The following is a 25,298-nucleotide window of genomic DNA, read 5'->3' on the forward strand; positions in this document are numbered from 1 at the left end:
CATAGTAACATAGTAAATGACGGCAGATAAAGACCTGTACGGTCCATCCAGTCTGCCCAACAAGATAAACTCATTTTACATGGTATGTGATACTTTATACCTGAGTTTGATTTGTCCTTGCCATTCTCAGGGCACAGACCATAGAAGTCTCTTGTACTAAAAGTTCTGAAGATTCTGGAATCCTAAAGAGTTACAAGATTCCGGAATCCCAATTAGCAGCAACATTCCATGTAGACCCCAAAGGAGTAACATAGTAAATGACGGCAGATAAAGACCTGAATGGTCCATCCAGTCTGACTAACAAGATAAACTCATTTTACATGGTATGTGATACTTTATACCAGAGTTTGATTTGTCCTTGCCATTCTCAGGGCACAGACCCTAGAAGTCTGCCCAGCACTCTTTTTGTACTAACTTCTGAAGCTAACATCAAAGCCCTTTAAAATTTACACTCCAGCCCATCCCTATTTATTCAGTCACAATCAAGGCGTAGACCATAGAAGTCTGTCCAGCTCCCGTTTTGTTTCCAATTACCAGCGTCACCACCCAATCTCCGCTAAGATTCCGTGGAACCATTCCTTCTAAACAAGATTCCTTTCTGTTTATCCCATGCATGTTTGAATTCCATTACCATTTTCATCTCCACCACCTCCAAAATCTCACACATTATAAATAATGCACAAGAAGAAAACCTTTCCAGTAGAAAGGTTATTCTAAAACAAGTGACCACGAGCTCAGTGCTATGAAAAATATTTGTGTGAAATGGTTATAGGTGCAGTAATAGCTCCCAGTGAAACAAACAGAGGCAGTTAAGAAACAGACCAGCAGACGGCTAAAAGATGAGCAGGAAGGGAAATGGGGCTGGTGCTAGGCAAGGGGGTCACTTGTGCCTCTTGGAACCTTTCCCTCCTTTTTACAGCCCACTTTTAACTTCTAACATTTTTTTATATCCTGTATAAATTATTTTTACTGGTATTTGCTGATAGACCACCGGAGACCTTGCTGTCAATTAACACTACAGAAAGCCTTGTTTCCTTTGTCTAGGTAGCCTTAAAACATTTGAACCTAATCCCGAAATCTTTGGAAATTATAAGAATTTTATTGAACATGGTATAATTCTTGCTTTTTAGCCTAGATTAGGCAAGACGTAGATCGAACAGCTGGTTCACTGCTTGAATGTTCCGTTTACTACAGTTAAGAGAACAGCAGCACCGTGGAGACTGGTTTTATTTTCAGACGGACATGGCTTGCACGATAACGCTTCAAGTCCTGGTTGATTGGGTCTTGCTTTATGACCCTTTGCTTAACTGGTGGCTACATCTCCTCCTCCTCAGAAGCAGCACTGTCCACCTCAGTTTCTCCTTCCATACTAGACTCGATTACTGGCAGCCGGTCTCCCCATTCGCTTGTCCGAGCACAACGGTACAGATCTCTAAAGCAAGGAGAAAAATAAGGCTTTTTCACTCAGTTCAACCTCTAAATATAAACAGAACAGAATCGCTTATGGACCAAAAGAGGACCTAGGCCTAGCCAGACTAAGAGCTGATGCCAAGATCCTCTGCTCTTTCTGGACAAACGCTTAAGAGCTCTCGATGTTACCTGCCATGTTTCCGAGCTGTAACCACCACGTGTCGAAGAGATGCATCCGAACAGCACAAGTGACAGTGCACATGTCGTGCCCGTCGCTGTACCTCCTGTGTGATACGGGGCCATTTATTCTCAACTGCTGGAGGTACCCGACTCATGATTAAGAAGGAGAACTTCTCCCAGCTTACACTGCTGTTCTGGAATAAAGTAACAAAATCAAGAGCGATTATCAGTGTGGAGGAACACGGGGGAGCAACAGGCATTTTATTCATTGAAAATCGTCCCTCTGCCATACAGAGAAAAGGGCAGCACCTGGCTGTGGTCAGTATTTTACTTCTTAAAAGACAAATACAGCTACTTGGTTAACAGTAAAGGGAGTTATTATTTGCAGGTCCTCTCTCTGTCCATTGTACGCTCACAATCTTTTTTTTTTTTTGTACCTGGGGTAATGGAGGGTTAAATGACTTGCCCAGGATCAGAAGGAAGCACAGTGGAAATCAAACCCAGTTCCCCAGGTTCTCAGGCCACCACACTAACCCTTAGGCCTGTTCCTCCACTCTACATCAATGGGACCCCAAGGTAAAGAAGTGAAAAGCACCAACCACAGTTCTCTTCACTATTTCCAAGATGTCATTCTATAAACAAACGATTTTTCTCTTTTAATCTTCCGTAATGCCCTTCTGACTCTCTCTCCTTTCCTGTCATCTATTCCTACCACCCAGGTTTCCAATGCCACCTGCTGCCATAAATTTAAGGCAAATGCGTTTCTTCCAATACATTTTAGCAACATTCTGACTCCATTATCAGCCCATCTCAGTACTGAGCAAAGGTACTTACCCAGCTGAAGGGAAGGGGCTCGTAGGCCTGACTGAAACAGCAGGGCAGTATCATCGTTTGGGAGAGGCGTGGACAAGGCAACTGATGAGGGCACTAAACGAAAGAAGGAAGGGAAGGGGAGGCGGACATGACAGATATCCAGAAACAGAGTGAAATTGATTAACTAAACAGATTGTATCCGAATTATTCACTTTGCTGTTTGTAAAGCTACAATGCTTTACAAAGACCAAAATCAACAAGCAATAACCAAACTAAATGATAAACGATGTTTGGTACAGCCATGATGTGGATGCTGGGCAAATTAAAGCCATAATTGGTAAGATACAATCGGTTGTGTACTTGGCGAACGCCATCTTTCTTTTGTCAAGGCCACAATGGATTAGTACTAGAGCCGATGTTGCATATTGGACTAGATTCTATACATTAAAGAAAAAAAAAAGCACTAAGCACTGTTCTATACACAGTGCTCCGAGTTATAGATCAAGCGTATTCTGTAGCTGTACATGCAAAGTCCATGACCCTCCCAGGGCCTCGCCCCCTTTTCTCATCCACACACTAGAATTTACGTGCTCATCTTTATAGAATATGCCTAGATTCATCCAATGTACATCTCTTTCTTTGCTGCCAATTCTAGCAAAGATAATCGTCAACATTGTGCTTAAATCAGTTGACAGATTTCTTGACCAAACGTCAAATCTTAGACATTCAGTTTGGTTTCCATTGGCAACACGACACTGAGACTCATCCGATTTCAATGACAGACTGTATCCAAATGGGTTTTGATAAGGGGACATCTTTCTTGTTAGTGTCGCTGGATATAGGCTGCAGCACTTTTTGATTTGATAGATCCCAAACTATTACAGCGTTTACACGCAATTGATATCAATGGTGTTGTATTTAAATGGTTTTCTTTTTATCTGAAATGGTGGCAGTATTGTTTTATCAAGGGGAAAGAAAATTCTGCTTTTGTCGATGTAACCTCTGGTACACCTCTCAAGGTTCTGTATCGTCTGCCACCTTGTTTAATGTCTTTTTGGGCCTGCTGTGTACCTTGTTGGGAGGTCTAGGACTTCAATACAGAATCAATGCAGACAACATTTTTTTTTAATAGAGAAAACAATGGCCAAGAGTATCGATTTATTATGTCTGTACTTGAGAACTGTTAGCAGTGGATGAAAGGTAACATTTTAGACTAAATATGGTTAAAATTGAAGTTGAGTTAATTAATATCTAGTTATCTGATTGATGATGCTTCAAAGTCTTCTGCACTGATGGGTTTGACATACTGTTTAGTAATAGAATTTGATCTGTTATTTGGTATCCAGCTTTCCATGTGCAATCTTTTCCAAACTTACTCTTAAGTCATCTAAAACACTATCTCAAGAAAAGTTTAGGACAGTTATTTCGAATTGATTCCCCCCACCCCCCAGGACAGTTGTTCTGAATGGTGATTCACCCCCACCCCCCAACATTTTGATTACTATAACGGTTTACTTTTGGGATTACCAAAAATAGATTTGGGGGTCTCTAGACCACATAAAAAGCTTCTGTTCAGGTGTTATCAACATTGTCAAAATGTGATGATATTATCCCCTGCCTCGGTACATCTGAATTGGCTCCCCATAGAAATCTAATCCCCTTCACCCACAATAAAATCTCATATTAGTGAGCAGAAGTATTTGGAATGGTGCAGATGTGGATATGAGGTCCAAAAAGGACATCATGGGCCTAAGACACTGAGGCTCTTCACCGGACTCAACTGTTTATGGCATCATGATCCTGCGGCCAACAGCATCCCAGGCTGACGGCCTTTGCTGGCAAAGCAAGGGAATACTGGGCCATACACAGTCAAATTCCACCATGGACAAATTAACAACTAAGAGATAGATGAATATGAAGGAATTGTAGCTGAAGGGAAAAAAAAGTGTGTACATTATAAATCATGCACAGGGTAGAAAAAAAACAAAACTGTAAATAATATATCTTACCGGAGCAAAGACATAGGCTGGCCTGGAGTCATGGTACACACTATCCTTTGCCTATGACAGAGAAAAGAAAAGATAAAAATCCTCATAAAACTCAATGAGTATGAAAAACAGGAATGTAGCTGGCAAGGAGACCCCCATGTGGTCTGACAGGACAGGGGTTAAAACCTGGCAAACAGCTGTAAAGCAAGACAGTGTCCCCAGAACCACAGGGCTTTTCAAAACAAGTTCATGGAAATAGTTGAACTGAGCAGATCAAGAGCAACACCATCGTCCTCAGAGCCCAGCAAAATTAGCATAACAGAGGGGAACTTCTACAGTCTGTGCCCTGAAAATGGCAAGGACAAATCCAGATTAAATATACGCGTAAGTTGCGTCAGGGACTGGTCCTCTAGAAAAAACATGCCGCATGTTGGTTGATGGTCTCTCAAATTATTAAGTGAAGTTTTAAACAATTACAAATACGTATAAAAAAAAAAAACTACAAATGATTTAAAATACACCTTAAAAATGAAGTTTAATTGAAGGAAAGTCTGTTCAGACCAGTAAGGGGACAAGGCGAGCCAAGAACAGTTCTGCTCATGTGAAGTGAGTTGCCACTGAGGTCTGTGACTTTTTCCTATATAGTGTGAATGTTAAGACGCTGGGTTATAGAATATTATTTATAGTAGCACATTTAAAACGGTCAAAATATTTTTCCACTCAACACAGAGTTAATCTCGAACTTGTTGCCGGAGGAGGCCGTAAATGCAGTTAATGAAGCCCTTTTAAGAAAGGTTTGGACAAATCCTGGAGCCCATAAAGTCAAGTCCATAAAGCTGCTGCTTATCTCTAGGGGTAAGTAGCATAGAAACTTGCTACTTTTTGGGATTTTGCCAAGTACTTGTGACCTGATTGGCCACTGATTGAAAAAGGATAACGGGCTTAATGGACCTTTTGGTCTGATCCTCATAAGGCAACTCTGTTAAGCGGACAAATTGCTACTGGGCAAAATAGACCAGTAATTTTGATCTTCATCTATCATCCTTTACTACAGGGTGGATTTCTTTCTTTTTTTTTTTAATAACTGCAAGAATACAGTTATGATGGCAGAAGATGACCAAAATGAGCTCAAACCCAAAAAATCCTTAAAAAAAGGTCAGTGTGGTGAAATGGGGTTTTTAAGCCTGTGAACTGTATTAATATTTTCATGCACTGTATTTCTGTAGTTTGGCCAAAAGGTAGTGTTTGTTCTCTGCTTTAAAGCTGTTGCACAGCAGTTTTCTTTTCAGTTTAAGCCCTGTGGGAAAGCAACCTGCAGTGTCATTGGCCAGATACTTTCAAAGTTGATGCTCTGGGCTCCGATTGGCCCTGGAGTTCAAATTCCAGCCAGGAGGTACTGGATTTTCCCCAGTCTCAGCTAGGGAGTGCAGAGGGTAAACATCTCTGCCCTGAGGCCCTGTTCAAGGCCTATGAGCAGTTATTTGTCTGAAACTCCCCAGGTGCTACCCAGGTAGTAACAAAGTTTTTAGATAGCTTTTAATATTGAGCCTGTTATTGCTTGTTGTTTTTCCACCTGTTTTATATTGTTCATTGTTTTACTTTTCTGATAATAAACCCATTAGTTTATTAGCTCTGTTGTCCTGGACTGAGTAAAAATCCTGGTGGTCTGTATTTTGGTTCTATGGGTGCTTTCTAGGAACTGTGGGACCCCTGAGAGTGTGGCCCCAGTATCCTTAGAAATCACTGGAGAATAACTTGAGAGTGGGAGAGTAGCCCAGAGGCAAGTGGGAACCAGTCGATGAAAGGACGGTGCTAGTGTAGAGCCCAGGTGGAGGCAGTGCTGGAGAAAGACCCTCCAGGTGGCCGCAGGGTTAACCCCAGGTGGGGTGGTAGGCATTTTCTGACAGTCAGCTTCAGTTTCTGTAACCATCAATAAGATGGAATATTCTGCCCCAGGTGAAGAAAAATCAGAGATATATATATATGTGCTTCTCACCGTCAGCACAGCGTCCCTGGCCTCCATCAGTAACTGATGACCTTCTTTCGTCCCATTTTCAATTAAAACCTTAAAAATAAAAATCAACCATTTTTAAGTTATGACAAAATGACACGCTTTAAAAACCAAAACTAACACACCTTTATGGACAGCAGAATACACTCAGAAACAAAGTTTACAATAGCAGACTAGAGGTCGACAATTCTGGTTCCCAAACTGGACCAAAATCCGAGTTCTGCCTGAAAATGCCTGTGCATTTTCAGCTGAAACCTGAAGCTCCACCCCACCTGTAGGCCCTCCCTGGGCCTACCTTAGGAAGGCCTAGTAATCTAGTGGCATCTTCAGGGGCAGGAAACGAACCCTACTTGTTCCTGCCCCATTGCAATGGCTGCCAAGGGCGATCACAGTAGCCATTTTGAAACTGGAACCAGCACAGGCAGGAGATCTTGAACCCCGCCACACCAGTCCAGATATGCAGGTTTCTGTCCAGCTGTCAGAAGACAGAAATAGATAACCACTTCTTTTTCTTTTCCAGCATACTAAGCACTGACTACAGGGGGCGCAGCTGAGCAAACTCAAGCAATGTAAGTTAAAGCTAATAGGCAACAACTAATAACCCAAAGAAATGCTGACCCCTCTTCACTTTATCCAGCCTCACCACAATCACAGTGCAGACAACCCAAACGGAAAAGAGAATAAGACAACCTGCCCTAAAGCCTTTTTCTGTCTACCTGAAGTGGATAAAGACTACACTGGCTACCAGTAGCTTTATTTTATTAGGTTTTATATACCACCTTTTTGAAGGAATTCACTCAAGAAGGTGTATAATAAGAATAAATCAAACATGATCAATAGACACAGTAAAATAGAGCAGTAAAAATATTCAAATAACAATACAAAGTCTATTTACAATGTCAACACAATACGCAACAGAATCTTACAGGGCTAAATTAAAAAAAAAACTGTTTAATTTTCAAGGTCCTCAGGCAAAATGGGCCAGAGTATTAAAGAATAAGTTAACCCTTTACACTCCTTTAAGACCTCTGAAGTCCTCTCAAGGATCATCACTATCTGTCCCCTCATGAAAAGAAATTATACGATGTGATACCCACCAGCAAACCTGGAATTCACTCCCAGAGGGGCTACGTAGAACCCGAGACTACCTCTACTTCAGGAAGCAGGTGAAAGCCTGGCTCTTCCCCCAAGCCTATAATACATATGGGGATGGATTCTATAGAGGGCAACTAAAACCTAGGTGCATCCGATTCACAGTGCTAGCGGTATTCTATAAGGCATGTCTACATTCGGAATAGGCTGGGTGGACGCAACTAGATTTAGGTGGAACGATATACGGCAGTGAAAAGCTGGTTAAACGTCTGCGCCTAATCTAGATACGCTCCCTCGAATTCTAGAACCACACGCATAGATTTGATTTTGGCCCTGACACGCCCGTGCTTCCCCCATTGCTACGCGTGCTGGAATTTACATGCACCTCTTTTTTGAATACACCTAAAAAAATGCGCATGTAAATTCCAATTAGTGTTGATAATTGATCACTATCAGCCAATTATCTACAATAGGCTCATTAAGTAACTGAGCAGAATGCATAAATTGGCCACGCACCATATACAGAACCCGGGGGATGGAGGCCGATTATACGTTCATGCCGCACCTGAACTAGCTTCCTACACACACTTAGACCAGTTCCTCATATCTTAACTATACGAAGAGTTATCCCAACTGACTCTGTACCACCCATCTTGTCCCCGTCTACATATCTGCATTTGGCCCCTGGGCTATACGGTAAGCTGTATTGTAGAAAAGCATTAGAACTGTAGCTATGTTATCTGAATGTTCTAATCTGTGCTTATTAGATGTTTCATTAGTATTATGTGGTATTAGAATTTCTTTCATGCTGTCTATTATGCATTGTTTGTATTGTACTGACATTTATCATATTTCTGTTAGATGGCTGTTCTGCAGTTGTGTTAAATGTGTATTTTTGATCCTGTTAGGTTTCAGTTTGCTGTTTCTAACTCTACCTCAATGATTGTATTTATATTTGGTCATTTTATTACTGTTAACAAAACCAAGTTTTATGCAGTGGCGTTCCTAGGGGGGGGGGGGGGGCGGTCCGGCCCGGGTGTAAAACGCTGGGGGGGTGCCGCGCGTGCGCCTGTCCGTCGTTCGTTCCATGCTCCTTCTGCCCCGGAACAGGTTACTTCCTGTTCCGGGGCAGAGGGAGCATGGAACGAACAACGGACAGCCGCGCACGGGGCCCTCCCTCTAAGTGGCATGCCCCGGGCGGGGGGTTCTTTCGCGGGGGGGGGTCGCACTGCATCGGCGATCCACCCTGGGTGTCAGCCCCCCTAGGAACACCACTGGTTTTATGTTAAACTGTACACCGCCTTGGGTGAATTTCTTCATAAGGAAGTTAAATCCCAATAACAACACTGGGCTCCCAACACTGGATGTTCAGCTAGCAACAAGCCCGTGGCCTGCAGCCATCAAGGCTTCCTGGACAAGTTCTGGACTGGTCTGGCGATATTCAAGTAAAGGAAATAATCAGGTATGTCCAATGACAAAGGCCGCACACAGACTCCCAGGCACAACAGACACTTTCCTGCCAATACATCCTAGCTGAGAACAGTTTCATTCTTAGCCTTGATCAGACTTTCCAAGAATGGATTGCTGGATACGACACCCACCAGGAAGCCACTGGTCTTTCGCCAGAGGGTCTGTATAGTATTAACTCGATCCATCCTACTTGGTAACTCATTCAAAGAGTAAGCAGAGACGACCAGGTCAAACTGCACCTACAAAAACATTGCAAGATGAAAGAAGTTCACAATCGGCAATACGAAACACTGTCCCCACTGCTCATGTGATGCCAGTGGACACTTAACACATCCTTGCCCATGTGACACACTGGTGTTGCTCCTTCCTCTCTGAGCACAAACTGCATTTCCTTTCCTCTCTGTCAGACCCCTGACATGGACCTGCTTTCCTTTAGTACATACTTAGGTTTTGCTGTTCCTGCGTTACTTATACTTCCCTCTCCAGGAAGTTCCTTACTGCTTCTTCCCGTTTTAATCCATTGCCCAGGCTCCTCACCGTTGCATGTTGTACATCTTACCTTTGGTGAAACAGGTAGGAACTGTCTGAAATGAACCCCAGGGATACACATTTCTTGTGACTCTGAGCCTCCTGCAGAGACAGTGGAAACAAATTAATGAATTGGTTACTCTCCAAAGAAAGGAATTTCTCCCAGAACTCAAGTCCAGACCAGAGAAAAGGGAACTAGCCTTCAGCAACACAAAAATCACAGCAGGAAAGAACAAGCAGAGGTCTATACACACTTTATAAGGGGATAAGAGGCAGCGTCAATGTGTGTGTGTGTGGGGGGGGGGGGGGGGGGGGGGAGAAGAGCAATCAAACCTCTCAGTAAACTTTCTGCCAGCAAGTTCATGTCTGCCGAGCTGTCCACACAAACGTATTCCCGAATAGTTTCTCCCCAGGCTGTGCGTGCTGCCCTGAAAGGGAAGATGGGAAAAGTAAAGCAGGGGCGTAAATTGTAAATCGAGTGGTGGTTTTCTTGTAGCCTTAACCCCAGGGTCTCAAGCCCTCCTTCCCAACAGTGACCAGCATGGTCATTTTCTTGCTCAAGCCTCTGTTGGTTAGCAGGAGACCAGGAAGGAAGAGTCATCTGTAGCACAAGTTCTTTTTCGGAGCAAGGTTTCTCGGTATGTCCTCCTCTTCCATAGGGTTATTTCGGAGACCTTGTGACATTTTCAATATTATGGTTGTTTTGCTTCAATTTCTCCTTCTCAAGCCACAATAAATCAACACAAGGTGATTTCTGCATGGCCGCCAATGACCTGGGGTCCTATCAATTTTAACTGTAACCATGTAACTGCCCATCTTACTGTCTGCCCTTTCCAGGAGGCTGCAACAACTTCCCTTTACCACAGCCATTGCATGGACAGAAACACTGATCCCTTACATAATTCTAAAAATTCTGCATTTCTGAAAGCATGAAGAATGCAACAAGTCAGTTTGATTACTCAGTTCTGAAATGATGCATCATTGTCCAAAGACCCTTCCCTGCAACTCCAGGAAGGGGAAAAAAAAAAAAAAAAAACACACCCACATGCAGAGAACAAGGAACCCTCCCCCCCCCCCCCCCCCCCCCACCACACACACTTGTGGAAACACTACGGGACTTTCAGCTGATCTTAAAGTTAGCACTTATGGGCTCAAATCCCACTGTAGAATAGTGTGTAATTTAATTCTGGCATTTATAATCCGCTTAACCATCAAGTACTTTCTCTGTCCCTAGAGGACTCAGAATCACGGTTTTTGTACTGCAGGCAACGGAGGGTTAAGTGACTTGCCCAAGGTCACAAGGAGCTGCAGTGCGAATGTGTTAGGTACCAACTTGGTGTTGCTAGTTAACAAGAATAAACTCCAATCCTTAATTCCATTCTTTATTTAACCCAGTTGATAACCAGATAAATCACTTAGAGTTGTGTTGCGACAGGTTAAGGATTCTATATATACAGAGTGAGTTTTGTGTTTGATTAGCACCTCTCCCTGACAGAAGGAACTGTCAGTGCCTGGTAATTTGAATACTGAAACAGAAGACTTAACAGAAATCGCGGCAGCAGAACGCTGGTAACCGCACAGGTAAAAAAAAAAAAAAAAAAAAGATATCTCTCACTATGAATTACTACCCTGAGAGGGAAAAATAAGCAATAATTTACTGCTTCAGCATGGAAAGTTAAGGCCCTCCGCATGCTGGAACTATGACCTATGTACTACTACTATTTAGCATTTCTATAGCGCTACAAGGCGTACGCAGCGCTGCACAAACATAGAAGAAAGACAGTCCCTGCTCAAAGAGCTATGTAATAAAAGTGAGCCAAGTATAGGACAATCAAGCCATTGTGACATCACTGATGAGGTTGGCTCTTATTGGTGGCCTGAGGCATTATGACATCACAATATTAGCTCTGGTTACAAGAGACTACTACTACTACTATTTAGCATTTCTATAGCGCTACAAGGCGTACGCAGCGCTGCACAAACATAGAAGAAAGACAGTCCCTGCTCAAAGAGCTATGTAATAAAAGTGAGCCAAGTATAGGACAATCAAGCCATTGTGACATCACTGATGAGGTTGGCTCTTATTGGTGGCCTGAGGCATTATGACATCACAATATTAGCTCTGGTTACAAGAGACTACTACTACTACTATTTAGCATTTCTATAGCGCTACAAGGCGTACGCAGCGCTGCACAAACATAGAAGAAAGACAGTCCCTGCTCAAAGAGCTATGTAATAAAAGTGAGCCAAGTATAGGACAATCAAGCCATTGTGACATCACTGATGAGGTTGGCTCTTATTGGTGGCCTGAGGCATTATGACATCACAATATTAGCTCTGGTTACAAGAGACTACTACTACTACTATTTAGCATTTCTATAGCGCTACAAGGCGTACGCAGCGCTGCACAAACATAGAAGAAAGACAGTCCCTGCTCAAAGAGCTATGTAATAAAAGTGAGCCAAGTATAGGACAATCAAGCCATTGTGACATCACTGATGAGGTTGGTTCTTATTGGTGGCCTGAGGCATTATGACATCACAATATTAGCTCTGGTTACAAGAGACTACTACTACTACTATTTAGCATTTCTATAGCGCTACAAGGCGTACGCAGCGCTGCACAAACATAGAAGAAAGACAGTCCCTGCTCAAAGAGCTTACAATCTAATAGACAAAAAATAAAGTAAGCAAATCAAATCAATTAATGTGTACAGGAAGGAGGAGAGGAGGGTAGGTGGAGGCGAGTGGTTACAGCTACCATCTCTCAATTTTCCTCACAGAGAGCAAATGGTGGGAAGAGGGAATTCTGCTCCTCCCAGCATGCCCAGAGGAAAGCAGTAACAAAGCTCCAAAAGGCACTGAGAGCCCAACACAGATGTTCGTAACAGCTAACCACAGAGGACCGTAGAAATGCAGGGATCTGGTTCATATACATAGCTTAATAAATATACAGATGTGTCATCTGTCACACTGTCCCGTACAATGGGGGCAGAACAGTAATGATGTTCTTCCTTGAATATCATCCCTTTCAGGAGCTGCACTTTTTGATACATACAATAAAATCTAACCCTCTCACCCTGCCGAAAAGGCTCACATACAATGTTCCCTCTAAACAGAGAATGTAAGCGATTGTTCATACATTTTAGGAAAATCACTCACAGATTTTACATGGTTGCTCACAAAAATACCGAACTGATTAAAAAAAAAATTGTGCTATAAAAGTTTGACTGACCCAATTTAAACGAGTTTCAAACAAAATTGCGCTATATGAAACATAAGTATTGCCATACTGGGACAGACCGAAGGTCCATCAAGCCCAGCATCCTGTTTCCAACAGTGGCCAATCCAGGTCACAAGTACCTGGCAGAAACCCAAATAGTAGCAACATTCCATGCAGAACCCCAAACAGTAGCAAGATTCTAGAATTCTAAAGAATAACAAGATTCCATGCAGAATTTCAAAGTGTAGCAACATTCCACGTAGAACCCCAAAGAGTAGAAAAATTCGAGAATTCTAAAGAATAACAAGATAAGAATAACAAGATTCCATGCAGAAGTTCAAAGTGTAGCAAGAGTCCATCCAGAATCCCAAGTACATAAGTACTGCCACACTGGGACAGACTAAAGGTCGATCAAGCCCAGCATCCTGTTTCCAACAGTGGCCAATCCAGGTCACAAGTACCTGGCAGAAACCTGTAGCAACATTCCATGTAGAACCCCAAAGAGTAGCAAGATTCCATTCAGAATCCCAAGTACATAAGTACATAAATGTTGCCATACTGGGACAGACCAAAGGTCCATCAAGCCCAGTATCCTGTTTCCAACAGTGGCCAATCCAGGTCACAAATACCCGGCAAGATCCCCCCCAAAAAAGTACAAAACATTTTATGCTGCTTATCCTCAAACATCCATGCTGTTGTTTCTTTGTCACTTATGGGCTCGTGAAATGCATTGGCTAATACTGGCACTCAAAAATCATTGGTTTTTTAAACTTGTTGGTCACACACAAAAAAAATGTTTGCATGTACCATGTCACTCCTTAGAGGGAACATTGCTCATATAACAATAAAATTACACAGAAATCTTGAGAATTAAAGGTGGAATAGCCCAGCGCATCCTTACCAGGTCACAGAGCCAACTCCAGAGCCAAAGTCCAGGAGAGAGTATGGAGAGAAGTCTGGTACCTGCTTCCAAATCTGAAAGACATCAAGGAACAAAGTCATTGGCAGGGTTTCTGAGGACTTATTCTAACATACCACATTCCAGCAAAAAAAAAGCTATCTACTAAAAAAAGAGGGGGGCTTCTGGTGAGCAAAGCGAAATCCTCTTACCAGTATCTTGTAAAAACTGCCTATTTTCCACAGGAAAAGTGTAGCTATGAGACTCCAACCCCTGCAGGCTACCAAGTGCAGTGATGAGGAGAGACGCCCTTCCCATCACATTTCTAGGTGGCACTGACCACTAACCATAGCGTTAGACTCCTCACAGTGGTGTTTCACATCCCCGCCAGCAAAGGTATTTATATTTTGAGGAGTTGAGGGCGGAGACGAGAGAATTGGCCCACCCAGAACTGGCCATCTGGCTACGCCACTGTCTGTACGTAACAATTAAAATCAAACATATAAATGGCAAGAGGCGTACTCACTCGCAAATGTGCAGTAGAGACCCTCTCTGTCCCGCCCCCGCGTCAATACGTGATGACGGGGGCGTGACAGAGAGGGAACCTGCGCACCTGCGAGTGAGGGAACCGCCGTCACCACCACTCCCCCCCCCACCCGGAGTCGCCGCCGCCGCCACCCACCCTCCACCCGGGCCGGGTACCTGGCTTCACTATTCAAACCGCCAGAACGCAGCACACAGCTCATCTGAGCTGCCGTTGGCCTTCCTTACCTGCCTGTGTCCCGCCCTCGCCGACGTTACGTCACACGAGAGCGGAACACACGCAGAGAAGAAGGAAGGCCAACGGCAGCTCAGATGAACTGTGTGCTGCGTTCCGGCGGTTTGAATAGTGAAGCCAGGTACCCGGCCCGGGTGGGGGGGGGCCTTTCAAACCCCCCCCCCTTCCTTTACTAGCCCGTTTTTACGGGCTCAACGGCTAGTTAAATGAAGATCTGGAAGAAGGAGTTTTCTGCTCCATCTAAATTTGTGAAAAATATGAATTAAAAGAGTTATCTAGATAATGGAAGAACACCTGCAATTTGAAGAAAAAGGGTAACAATCAGGTGTCCTGCTATTGCCACACCCCAACTGAGAACGTGTGAATGGACGCAGGTGCTCCGAGACGAAATGGAATGAGAGTAAGTTTTAGGAAATAGACTATACGGAAGAGCAGTATTTCGGGAGTCAACGAGTCAGAACTCCCTCGCTTCAATGACGCTTACTTCACGGAATGCTCTGCACAAGGCGGCGTATCCTCCAGCAAGCCGCGACGCCAGGTACAGCAAAGACTGGTCTTCGTCGTATCTGGAAATACATCGGTTTACAAGAATATCAGACATATTAAATAACATGGTGTACAAAAATGAGTTTGTATGAGACTTTGAACAGTTAGGTCCCTGATGGTAGAGGACTAAAAAGGTAGAGCATATCATGAGAGTGAAATCTCTTGTGACTCTGTACCACTGAAGCTGTTCGTGCAATAGCACACTTCACTACCAGTCCTTTCCCAATCACCACTGTAAAATGATGCTTGAACTGCTCTGGCTTCTCTCCCCAAACCTCTCACTCTCTCCCTCAAGCCTGTTTATACATCCTTGAACCATGAATTAAAAAATTGCTCCTTTCCTGTTGTGTTCTCACTTCTATCTTCTCTCCTCCTCCAAGTCCTTTTGCTTCTGTTACCTGGCAACTAATTCAGTTTAACCTTGAGATTCAACCAGCAGCCCTAGGACAGAGGAAGTGCTTGAGGGGTCTTACCTTACCTCAGTGGCTGCCAATGGTAAGTGGTCTTCCGAAGCATAGTCAGTACCTCCTGCTGTATTTTCTGATCTACTTCATGTTCCTGATCTGGGCTCTGGAAATCTGAAATTCACGTACGAGAGCGAAAATGAAAAAGGGAGGGAGGGAGGTGCTGAAATTATAGCTCTTTTCATCTACTTCCATCTTCACCACTCCTTTCTATTGCCCCCCCAGACGTTGGATGTGTTACGTCGCAACTATAAATGTCACAAGTATCCTATCCTCCTCGCCTCTCCCAAAAATATTGCTTTTCATAAAAGCACCTGGCACGTTTCACCACTTGCTGCCAGAGCAGCAGTAACTAAATCTTTTCTGAAGGATCCTAAACCCCTCTTATCTGAAGACGTTCGTCCTTACACTGCATGAGAGTCCATTCCCCTTTCATCCTATGCCCTCATGACAGAGCTTCCTTTCAACTGAACGAGATTCACCTCCTGTGCATTTATGCCATGCAGGCATTTAAATATCTATCACATATCCCCCTCTCACCTTTCTTCCAAAGTATACGTACTCAGATCTTTAAGTGTTTCCCCTTACATTTTATGATGAAGACCGCTGACCATTTTGGTAGCTGCCCTCTGGACTGATTCCATCCTGTTTGTATCTTTTCGAAGGTATGGTTTGAACTTTAGGATCAGAGATCAGGTGTGTTTATCATTTTAAACGCCAAGTAAATCCACTTGTTTTAGGAAAAATAACAGATCTTATAAGGAAATATAATACTTCCTATATCAAGAATTTAACTCCACAAAAAGGTGTGATCATTCTCTAAACATACTGCCATTATCTGCACACCTGTCTGTACACATTTGTGCCATTTGTAACTACCTGTGCAGCCACACAAAGGGGTGCAGGTAGAGACACAGCACCCCCTCACTGTCAGGGGTCCCGAGGTTCATGGCATGGGCTTTGGAGGGATCAAAACATCCATGCTCCACTGGGTTAGCATCCACAGACCAAATCCCGTATGCTCAACTTCCATGTGTAGGCCCATAGCCTGTGCTCTAGGGAACTAGGCCTTGGGACCTACTACCTTACCATCTGCTGGAGGTAGATAAATACTGAAGAATTCCAGGGTACACCAGCCCTTATACAAGTGATGTCATTGGAATAGTTTGGTATCTCTACCTCCGTTTGGTGGTAGAAAGAGACAACGTCATGGTATGGACTGGACGAGCAGGGATAATTAGGAAAGGAATTAAAAATCTCTCACTAAGGGGGGGGGGGGGGGGGGCTTTTATTAAGCTGCAGTAGAATTTTTTTGCTTGAGTAGAAATCAGCTGGTGGTAAACACCAAGATGGGTATCTCAGTGTTTACTGCCAGCTTATTTCCATTGATAGCTAAAAATGTTACCACGGCTTTGTAAGAGACCTTCTAATTGATTACACTCCTAATACAGTGCAAACTGACAAGCCCTCAGTAAAAGAAGAGTAGCCACAGCACTAAATGTTGCCAAATAGAAGCAAGCAGTCTGTATACCGTGACCTTTTTCTTGGTCTATTTATAAAATGTATAGTCTGCCAACAGAGCTTTTCTTGGTAGGTAACCAACAGAAATCAAACAAAATAAAACATGGAAAAGAAAATAAGATGATACCTTTTTTATTGGACATAACTTAATACATTTCTTGATTAGCTTTCGAAGGTTGCCCTTCTTCCTCAGATCGGAAATAAGCAAATGTGCTAGCTGACAGTGTATATAAGTGAAAACATTCAAGCATTACTATGACAGTAAAATAGATACCATTGGAGATTCTACATGGAATGTTGCTATTCCACTAGCAACATTCCATGTAGAAGGCTGCGCAGGCTTCTGTTTCTGTGAGTCTGACGTCCTGCACGTACGTGCAGGACGTCAGACTCACAGAAGCAGAAGCCTGCACGGCCACATTGGTGATCTGCAAGGGCCGACTTCTACATGGAATGTTGCTAGTGGAATAGCAACATTCCATGTAGAATCTATAGAAATCAAACAAAATAAAACATGGAAAAGAAAATAAGATGATACCTTTTTTATTGGACATAACTTAATACATTTCTTGATTAGCTTTCGAAGGTTGCCCTTCTTCCTCAGATCGGAAATAAGCAAATGTGCTAGCTGACAGTGTATATAAGTGAAAACATTCAAGCATTACTATGACAGTCTGACAGGGTGGGAGGATGGGGGTGGGTCGGAGGTATGCATGGGGACATCAAAGCGTATCATTGATATTCTACCAGGATGGGTGTGGATAGGTGAGGGGAGGGTGATCAACAGAGAAATACAGCTTTATGGTTTATAATGGGCTAGGAAACCCAGATCCTTGTTAAGTCCTTTCTGTTGGGTGTTAAAATATTCAATCATCCTCCCCATCCTCCCACCCTGTCAGACTGTCAAAGTAATGCTTGGATGTTTCACTTATACATACTATCTGCTACCACATTTGCTTATTTCCGATCTGAGGAAGAAGGGCAACCTTCGAAAGCTAATCAAGAAATGTATTAAGTTATGTCCAATAAAAAAGGTATCATCTTATTTTCTTTTCCATGTTTTATTTTGTTTGATTTCTATTGATAACCTTAAGAGTGGACTAACACGGTTACCACACTCCTCTTGGTAGGTAACAAAACCCATAGCAACAAAACAAAACAGACAGAAAAAACAAAAAATAAACCAAACAGCATATAACTAAGTATCGGAACCACAGGCAAATCGGAAAGGAAATGTGTTTTTACCTGGTCTGGATGACTCAATCTTGTTGCGGACCTTCTTTTCCAGCTGGGAAGCATGCGCTTGCAATTCGTAACTTTCCACAGGGCGCTTTCGGCTCCATAAGTAGTTGGTCAGTGACTGCACTTGCTCCTCCAGCAGTCTCTTGGAACTACCTGTGCAAACATAAGTACATAAGCATCGCCATTCTGGGACAGACCAAGGGTCCATCGAGCCCAGCACCCTGTCACCGACAGCGGCCAAAAGAACAAGCAATTTGTCCCACCCATCCTAGAAATACTGTATTATTCCCTCGTCCATTCAATAACATTCTATGGCTTTTTCCTCCAGGAAGTCGTCCAACCCTTTTTTGAAGTCCGCTAAGTTAACCGCCTTTTCCGGCCACCAATTCCAGAGTTTAACTACGCGTTGAGTGAAGAAAATGCAACATATCTCTATCTTCATATATACACACACACAGCTGGCTAACAAAAGGGGCTACGGAGCATCCGGAGATATGCTTAATAACACATTCCAGCATCCTTATTATTTTTTTTTCTTTTTGTCAGGCAGCTTTCTCCTGCTACAGTTTCCATATCAACTGGAAGTGGAGGGGCTGAGGCACCTAAACAGTCACTCACAGATTCCTAGGGATTTCCCACCATTTCCATTTCTTCCTGTCCCAGCAATTACAGTAACAATCTTCAGCAGGGCTTCACAAACTGAAATCCCCTTCAGAACATGAGTGCCGTCTGAATCACTGATGAACAATGACCCATTTCCTCCACCCCAAGGGCTGTGAACAGTGCTTCCTCAGCATACCTAACCCATTGAACATAGCAATATGGCCAGACAACCCAGCACCCTGAAACCCAATCACACCTCATTTGATTTTCTCATTAATCGTTCCCAACAAGAAAGTGATTACATATATATATAAAAAATAAATTTTGACACCACCTCCCCCCCCCCCCCCCCCCCCCCAGAATCTAGAGGCATATGAGCATCATCTCATGCACCAAGACAGCTTGAAGCGGAGATGAAGGAATCCCTCCTGCAAAGGACAAGTGCAGATTAGGTGGGCAAAGTATTTGCATGCTCACATTGTAGAAGAAGCCGGGCAACATCACAGAGCTGTTGTGGTAACTTCACCATCTTCATATGCAGGATTCCAGGGTGTTTCCGATGGGGAACCTGCTTCAGAAACTCTGATCTATTATCCACCTGGAAAACCTGGGAAATGGCAGAAGCTAGACCCTACAACAGAAAAGTAACATATCAAAGGATTATTACTACAAACAGACTGATACAGAATGAAGCTTTGGAAAAAAGAAAAAAAAAAAGTTAATCCTTTTCTAATAATTCTAACTTGCTGTCAAAGTGAAAGATATGGACGCCATGGTTCACAAGACCACAGGGAATGGATTCATAATAACAGCATTGCTTGCCCACAACTTGCTTGCAATATCGCCATCAAAGCCTCGAGACTGCCACATCACCGCCAGGCTAAGCCGCATCACATTGGAGCACGGCAGACATGCACTATACATGCATCAGTTCCAGGAGTCCGGGGGCGGAGGTATCAGTTCAGGTAACGGAGGTTAATCGAGCTACTGAACACCTCCTGCTGCATGAAGAAGCCACAAGCTGGGTGGCAAATGTGCAGTAGTTCTCTCATAGAGGAAGGCAGCTGGTGTGGTCCTCTGGGCAAGTCACTTAAACCCTCCATGGCCCCTGGTACAAAATAAGTACCTGAATATATGTAGACCGCTTTGAATGTAGTTGCAAAAACCTCAGAAAGGCGGTATATCAAGTCCCATTTCCCTTTCCCTATTTGAGATTCTATATGGAATGTTGCTAGTCCACTAGCAACATTCCATGTAGAAGCCTGCCCTTACAGATCAGCAATGCAGCCGCGCAGGCTTCTGTTTCTGTGAGTCTGACATCCTGCACGTACTTGCACGACGTCAGACTCACAGAAACAGAAGCCTGCGCGGCGGCCGCATTGGTGATTTGCAAGGGCAGGCTTCTACATAGAATATTGCTAGTGGAGGAGTAGCCTAGTGGTTAGTACAGCAGACTCTGATTCTGGGGAACTGGGTTCGATTCCTACTGCAGCTCCTTGTGACTCTGGACAAGTCACAACCTCCCATTGCCCCTGGTACAAAATAAGTACCTGAATATATGTAAACCGCTTTGAATGTAGTTGCAAAAAAAAACCTCAGAAAGGTAGTATATCAAGTCCCATTTCCCTTAGAGAGAGAGCAGGCGCTGGACATGAGGACCACACAGCCACTACTGCAGCCTGCTGGGCACCTTTTTCAGTGGACAAGTTAACAGGTTTCTGGGTCTGTCAAGCACTTTTACCTGTACTCATCCCTTTAGAAAAATCTGTTGTGCGCCCAATATCATGTCAGGGTGTCTCTTTCAAACTTTCTTCCCTCCTTGCATCACCACCACTGCCCCACCCTTAAAATAGTTTTTGTTCACACCTATCTTGCCACCTTCTGCTCCCTTTCTACCAACTCTTGTGACCTTGTATGAATTTTAAAGGATTTTCCAGAAATGCACTGGGCCATGGGGGGGGGGGGGGTTATTTCCCTAGCAGGGCCGTGCCTAGGGTCTCTGGCGCCCCCCTGCAGACTATCAGTTGGCGCCCCCCCCCCGTGAAAATGATCACGCCCCCCCCCATGAAAATGATCGCTCACCACTTGCCACACTGAAAGGAATTGTCAGCAATATTCTTAGAAACAAATTGCTATACATTGCAAAATAAGATAGCAGATGTAAATTCTCAAAGTGGACATATTCCAAACGCTAAAATGAAAATAAAATAATTTTTTTCTACCTTTGTTGTCTGGTGACTTTCTTTTTTCAATCATGCTGGTCCAGTATCTGATTCTGCTGCTATATGTCCTCTTAACTCCATTTCCAGGGCTTCCTTTCCATTTATTTCTTTACTTTTCTCCTTTCTTCTTCATTTCTTGCTCTATATCCATTTCCAGCAATTTCTCCTCTCTCCCTGGGTCCTGCCCTCCCATCCATGTCCATTCTTGTCCCTCTCTGCCCTTCCCTCCTCCATCCATACCCAGCAATCCTCCTCTCTCCCCTCCCCTCCATTTCCAGCAATTTGTCCTCTCCCTGGGCCCCCATGTCCATCCTTGTCCCTCTCTGCCCTTCCCTCCTCCATCCATAGCCAGCAATCCTTGCCTCCTCTATCCCCTCCCCTCCATTTCCAGCAATTTGTCCTCTCCCTGGGCCCCCATGTCCATCCTTGTCCCTCTCTGCCCTTCCCTCCTCCATCCATAGCCAGCAATCCTCTCTCCCCTCCCCTTCCCTTCCAGCAATTTGTCCTCTCCCTGGGCCCTGCCCTCCCATCCATGCCTCTCTGCCCTTCCCTCCGCACCCTGGGGCCTTTAAATCTTTTACTTCCGGTCGCAGCAGCGTCAGTGAAAGCGGAGCGCTGCCGACGTCTCCCTTCCCTTTGCGCTCTTGGTTCCCTCAGTGTCCGCCTTCTTCTGACGTCAGAAGAAGGCGGGACACTGAGGGAACCAACGAGTGCAAGGGAAGGGAGACGTCGGCAGCAGTGGCGTAGCTAGGGTAGTTGACACCCGGGGCCGGTCATTGTTTAACACCCCCCCCCCCCCAATCCAGTACTAGGCATACCGAGAATACAAAACACTCACGACCTATAGAGCAATTTTACCATACCATAAGCAGTCATTTCTACGAGTTACACAAGGAAAAGGAAAGCATCTTAAACACTACAGTGAGCACTAGAACATCAATTCACCTATTGTAAAACGAAACCAGACAGAATAGTACAGATCGTAGATCCTGCACAGTCAATGCCAACTGAAAGCCATGTCTTTTTCAAACACAGATACACCCTAATCCACTATAGGATAAGTAATCATAAACTTTCTATTTAGACAAAAATTAAACTGAACCCCCGATGCCAGACTCTGCATACAATGCAACACCACAGAAACAGAAAATGTCCCCTAGTACTGTGCAAAATATAAAGACAGCAGATGTAAATTTGAAAAAACTAACAAATACCAATCACCACTTTACAAATTAACAAATAGAAATAAAACAAATACAGAAAATAAAATAATACCATTTTATTGGACTAATACATTTAGCTTCCAGAGGCCAAAATCTCCTTCCTCAGGTCAATACAGTATAGTGCTGTTACAGTATCCTATCCTGATCTGAGGAAGGGGGTTTTGTTCTCTGAAAGTTAAGTCAAAATGTATTAAAATTAGTACAATAAAAAGATTACCTTATTTACATGTTCTATTTATAAACATTTATTAACACAGCTAAAATACTATATCCTAAAGCAAAATAATAAAAATATATATTTACAGTTTGTTGTCTTTGGTTTCTGCTTTCCTTATCTTCTTTTCACCGTCTTCCTTCCATCCAGCATCTGTCTTCGCTCTCTCTCTGCTCTCAAGTGTCTGCCCTCTCTAATGTCCCTTCCATCCACATCTGCCCTCTATTTCTGCACCTTCCATCCACCATCTGCCCCAGTCTGCCATCTCTCTCTCCCCCTTCCATCCACCATCTGCCCTCTCTCTCTCCTTTCCCTCTAGCATTTGCCCTCTATCTCTGCCCCCTTCCATCCACTGTCTGCTCTTTCACTCCCTTCTATCCACTGTCTGCCCTTTCTCTCTGCTCCTTCGATTCACCATTTGCCCTCTCTCTTTCCCCCTCCCATCCATTCAGGGTCTGCCCTCCCTCTCACTCCCCATTCCATCCAGGATCTATCCCCCTCTCTCACTGCCCCCTCTTTTCGGCTCCCAGTTCCCACCTGCGGCTGCCCCTAGTTCCAGATCCATTGATTCTCCCATCCACCCCTGCCCCAGGCATGACCCCATTCTCCCTCCTGCTCACTTTTCAGACCCCAGTTCCAGCTCCATGCCCCTTCTCCCATCTGTCTCCCACCCAGTCCCTTCTGCCCATCCGAGTCCCCCTCACCCCATCTGTCTCCCACCCAGTCCCTTCTGCTATCCAAGTGCCCCCACCCTCACCCCATCATCTGTCTCCCACCCAGTCCCTTCTGCCCATCCGAGTCCCCCTCACCCCATCTGTCTCCCACCCAGTCCCTTCTGCTATCCAAGTGCCCCCCACCCTCACCCCATCTGTCTCCCACCCAGTCCCTTCTGCCCATCCGAGTCCCCCTCACCCCATCTGTCTCCCACCCAGTCCCTTCTGCTATCCAAGTGCCCCCCACCCTCACCCCATCTGTCTCCCACCCAGTCCCTTCTGCCCATCCGAGTCCCCCTCACCCCATCTGTCTCCCACCCAGTCCCTTCTGCTATCCGAGTCCTCCCCCACCTTCACGGTCACCCCATCTGTCCCCCACCCTCACCCTGCCTCGTCTTCTCCCTTCCTGCCACCCGTCTTTAAAAAGAAATTGCCGACGCGATAGCGAGCGCAGCACCTCGTGTGGAAGTAAAAGAAGCGAATCCGATCATCTCATTGGGCCTTCCTTCACTGACCCGCCCTAGAGGAAATAGGAAGTTGCGTCAGAGGAGGGCGGGACAGTGAGGGAAGGCCCAATGAGATGATCGGATCCGCTTCCTTTACTTCCACACGAGGTGCTGCGCTCGCTATCGCGTCGGCAAATAAATTTAAAGGGCTGGTGCGGGGGGGGGGGGGGGTGCCAGGATGAAGAGCAGCGGGAGCGGCGGCACCCCCCTTTCTGGTGACACCCGGGGCGACCAAAAGATTTAAAGGCCTCGGCGGGGCGAGGGTAAGCACCGCGGCGGCGCCCTCCAGAGGTGGGCGCCCCCCTGCGGCGCTTACCTCGCTTACCGCATCGGCACGGCCCTGTTCCCTAGAACCCCAGATCAGATCTATCCCATTCTGCTAAATTGTCTGAGCTAGCCTGCTTCCTCAACCCTTTTGTATAATTAGCATAACCCCCACCCCTCCCCGGTCTGACCCAGAATGAAAGCTAAAAAGTGTGGAAGGAGAGTAGTCTGAATTGGGTTATGAGACCGCAGCCGTGTCTCACCTCAGCCATTGGACTCTGTGTTGCCAGCCGTGAGTCTTTTCCAAAGCCCTGGGAGGGGAGCTGCATCTGCGGGGAGCCCGGGGGGTTTGATCGGGGGTAATTGTTGCACCCCTCGCAATCAGCACCTGCCGAACTGCGCCCGCGTCTCCTGCGCTCTCCCCTCCGCGCAAGGGCCCCTCCATGGCTGGGAACTCACTCACCCGACTCGGGTGACATCCTGCAAGGACGACCGTCTGGCTCTCGTCTCAGACCTTCCCCGAAGCTCTACGGAGTGACGCAACGCACCCAGCACGTGACCTCGGCAATGAGCTTCCATCCACGCTAAGCAGTCAACGCCGGCCACACGGCTTATATAAGCCCAGAAGCCAAGTGATTTCACACTTAGGGTGAGTTTTTATTATTTTTACAAATATTATGGTTACGCTCTGCTCTTAAATCAGGTAAATCAGAGCAGACAGGTTCAAGCAACAGAGCTATGGCCAAGCTGTCAGATTGCAAAGGAGTGTGAAGTTCTCTTGTCATGTTGGGAGAATCAGCAGCAAAACATGCATAGAGGGGGCGGGACTTCAGCAGCAAGCATGCATATAAGGGGTGGATTTTATCTGCAAAGACAGCAAGGGCCCGTGTTCACTGAAATACTTACCCTGGGCTCAGCACCGACATCTCCACGTGCTCTACGACCACCACCACCGAAGCTGCCTGCAAAGCTCGAGCATTTTATGCTGCCTCTCGCACATGCACGACACGCAGTACCCGCCATCACAGAGATGCATGAGAAGCCACGCCCCGCATTACAGATAACCAATCGCAGCAGCCAAATGTAGAAAAAAAAAAGAGGAAGACTACGTACAGTAAAGTTCCTGAAAGGGGCGGGGAAACGGTTGAAGGACATTGAACGCAGCTAATCAAAGGCCTTAAAGGGTGGCAAAAAAAAATTGAAGACGAAAGAATACTACTTAAAATTTCTATAGCGCTACTGCTGATTTTTCATCCATGTTTTTGTTATACTTTGCTGCAAAATTCAATAAAATTTATTAGCCCCCTCCAAAAAAAAAAAGAGGTGTCGACGGCTAACCCGGAAATGAATGTTAGGCGTTCCGTGCGTCGGGGCGGGTCCAGAAGTGTAA

General features: G+C 44.9%; 2 protein-coding genes across 4 annotated transcripts in view; one reads left to right on the forward strand and one right to left on the reverse strand.

The window, feature by feature from the left end:
* LOC115475565 (poly [ADP-ribose] polymerase 2-like) overlaps positions 1-25,298 on the forward strand; it is a 153,364-nt gene that overhangs the window by 78,586 nt on the left and 49,480 nt on the right. The window lies entirely within an intron of this gene.
* METTL17 (methyltransferase like 17) lies at positions 1,080-24,954 on the reverse strand. Of its 3 annotated transcripts, none has more exons than XM_030211387.1 (14): positions 24,815-24,954; positions 19,244-19,397; positions 18,167-18,316; positions 15,415-15,514; positions 14,875-14,956; positions 13,616-13,689; positions 9,826-9,920; positions 9,524-9,594; positions 9,096-9,203; positions 6,388-6,456; positions 4,413-4,463; positions 2,425-2,517; positions 1,600-1,784; positions 1,080-1,432 (listed from the first exon to the last, which is right to left on the reverse strand). In XM_030211387.1, the coding sequence occupies exons 1-14, from the start codon at positions 24,929-24,931 to the stop codon at positions 1,315-1,317; spliced, it is 1,467 nt and encodes a 488-aa protein (XP_030067247.1). In that variant the 5' UTR covers positions 24,932-24,954; the 3' UTR covers positions 1,080-1,314. The 3 variants fall into 3 exon arrangements, with proteins under 3 accessions (XP_030067247.1, XP_030067248.1, XP_030067249.1); XM_030211388.1 differs by lacking the exon at positions 24,815-24,954 and adding an exon at positions 24,172-24,502; XM_030211389.1 differs by lacking the exon at positions 24,815-24,954 and adding an exon at positions 24,372-24,501.

The sequence above is a fragment of the Microcaecilia unicolor genome, chromosome 8, assembly GCF_901765095.1.
Source record: "Microcaecilia unicolor chromosome 8, aMicUni1.1, whole genome shotgun sequence".
In the NCBI taxonomy this organism is placed as follows: Eukaryota; Metazoa; Chordata; class Amphibia; order Gymnophiona; family Siphonopidae; genus Microcaecilia; species Microcaecilia unicolor.

Excerpts from the sequence above, each read along its gene's own strand:
- METTL17 (XM_030211387.1), bottom strand. The coding sequence starts at position 24,931 with ATGGCGGGTACTGCGTGTCGTGCATGTGCGAGAGGCAGCATAAAATGC. Across the intron at positions 15,515-18,166 it reads GATTGAGTCATCCAGACCAG|ATTTCCAGAGCCCAGATCAG; the intron begins GTAAAAACACAT and ends CGTGAATTTCAG. Across the intron at positions 6,457-9,095 it reads GAAAGACCAGTGGCTTCCTG|GTTTTAATTGAAAATGGGAC; the intron begins GTGGGTGTCGTA and ends TTTATTTTTAAG.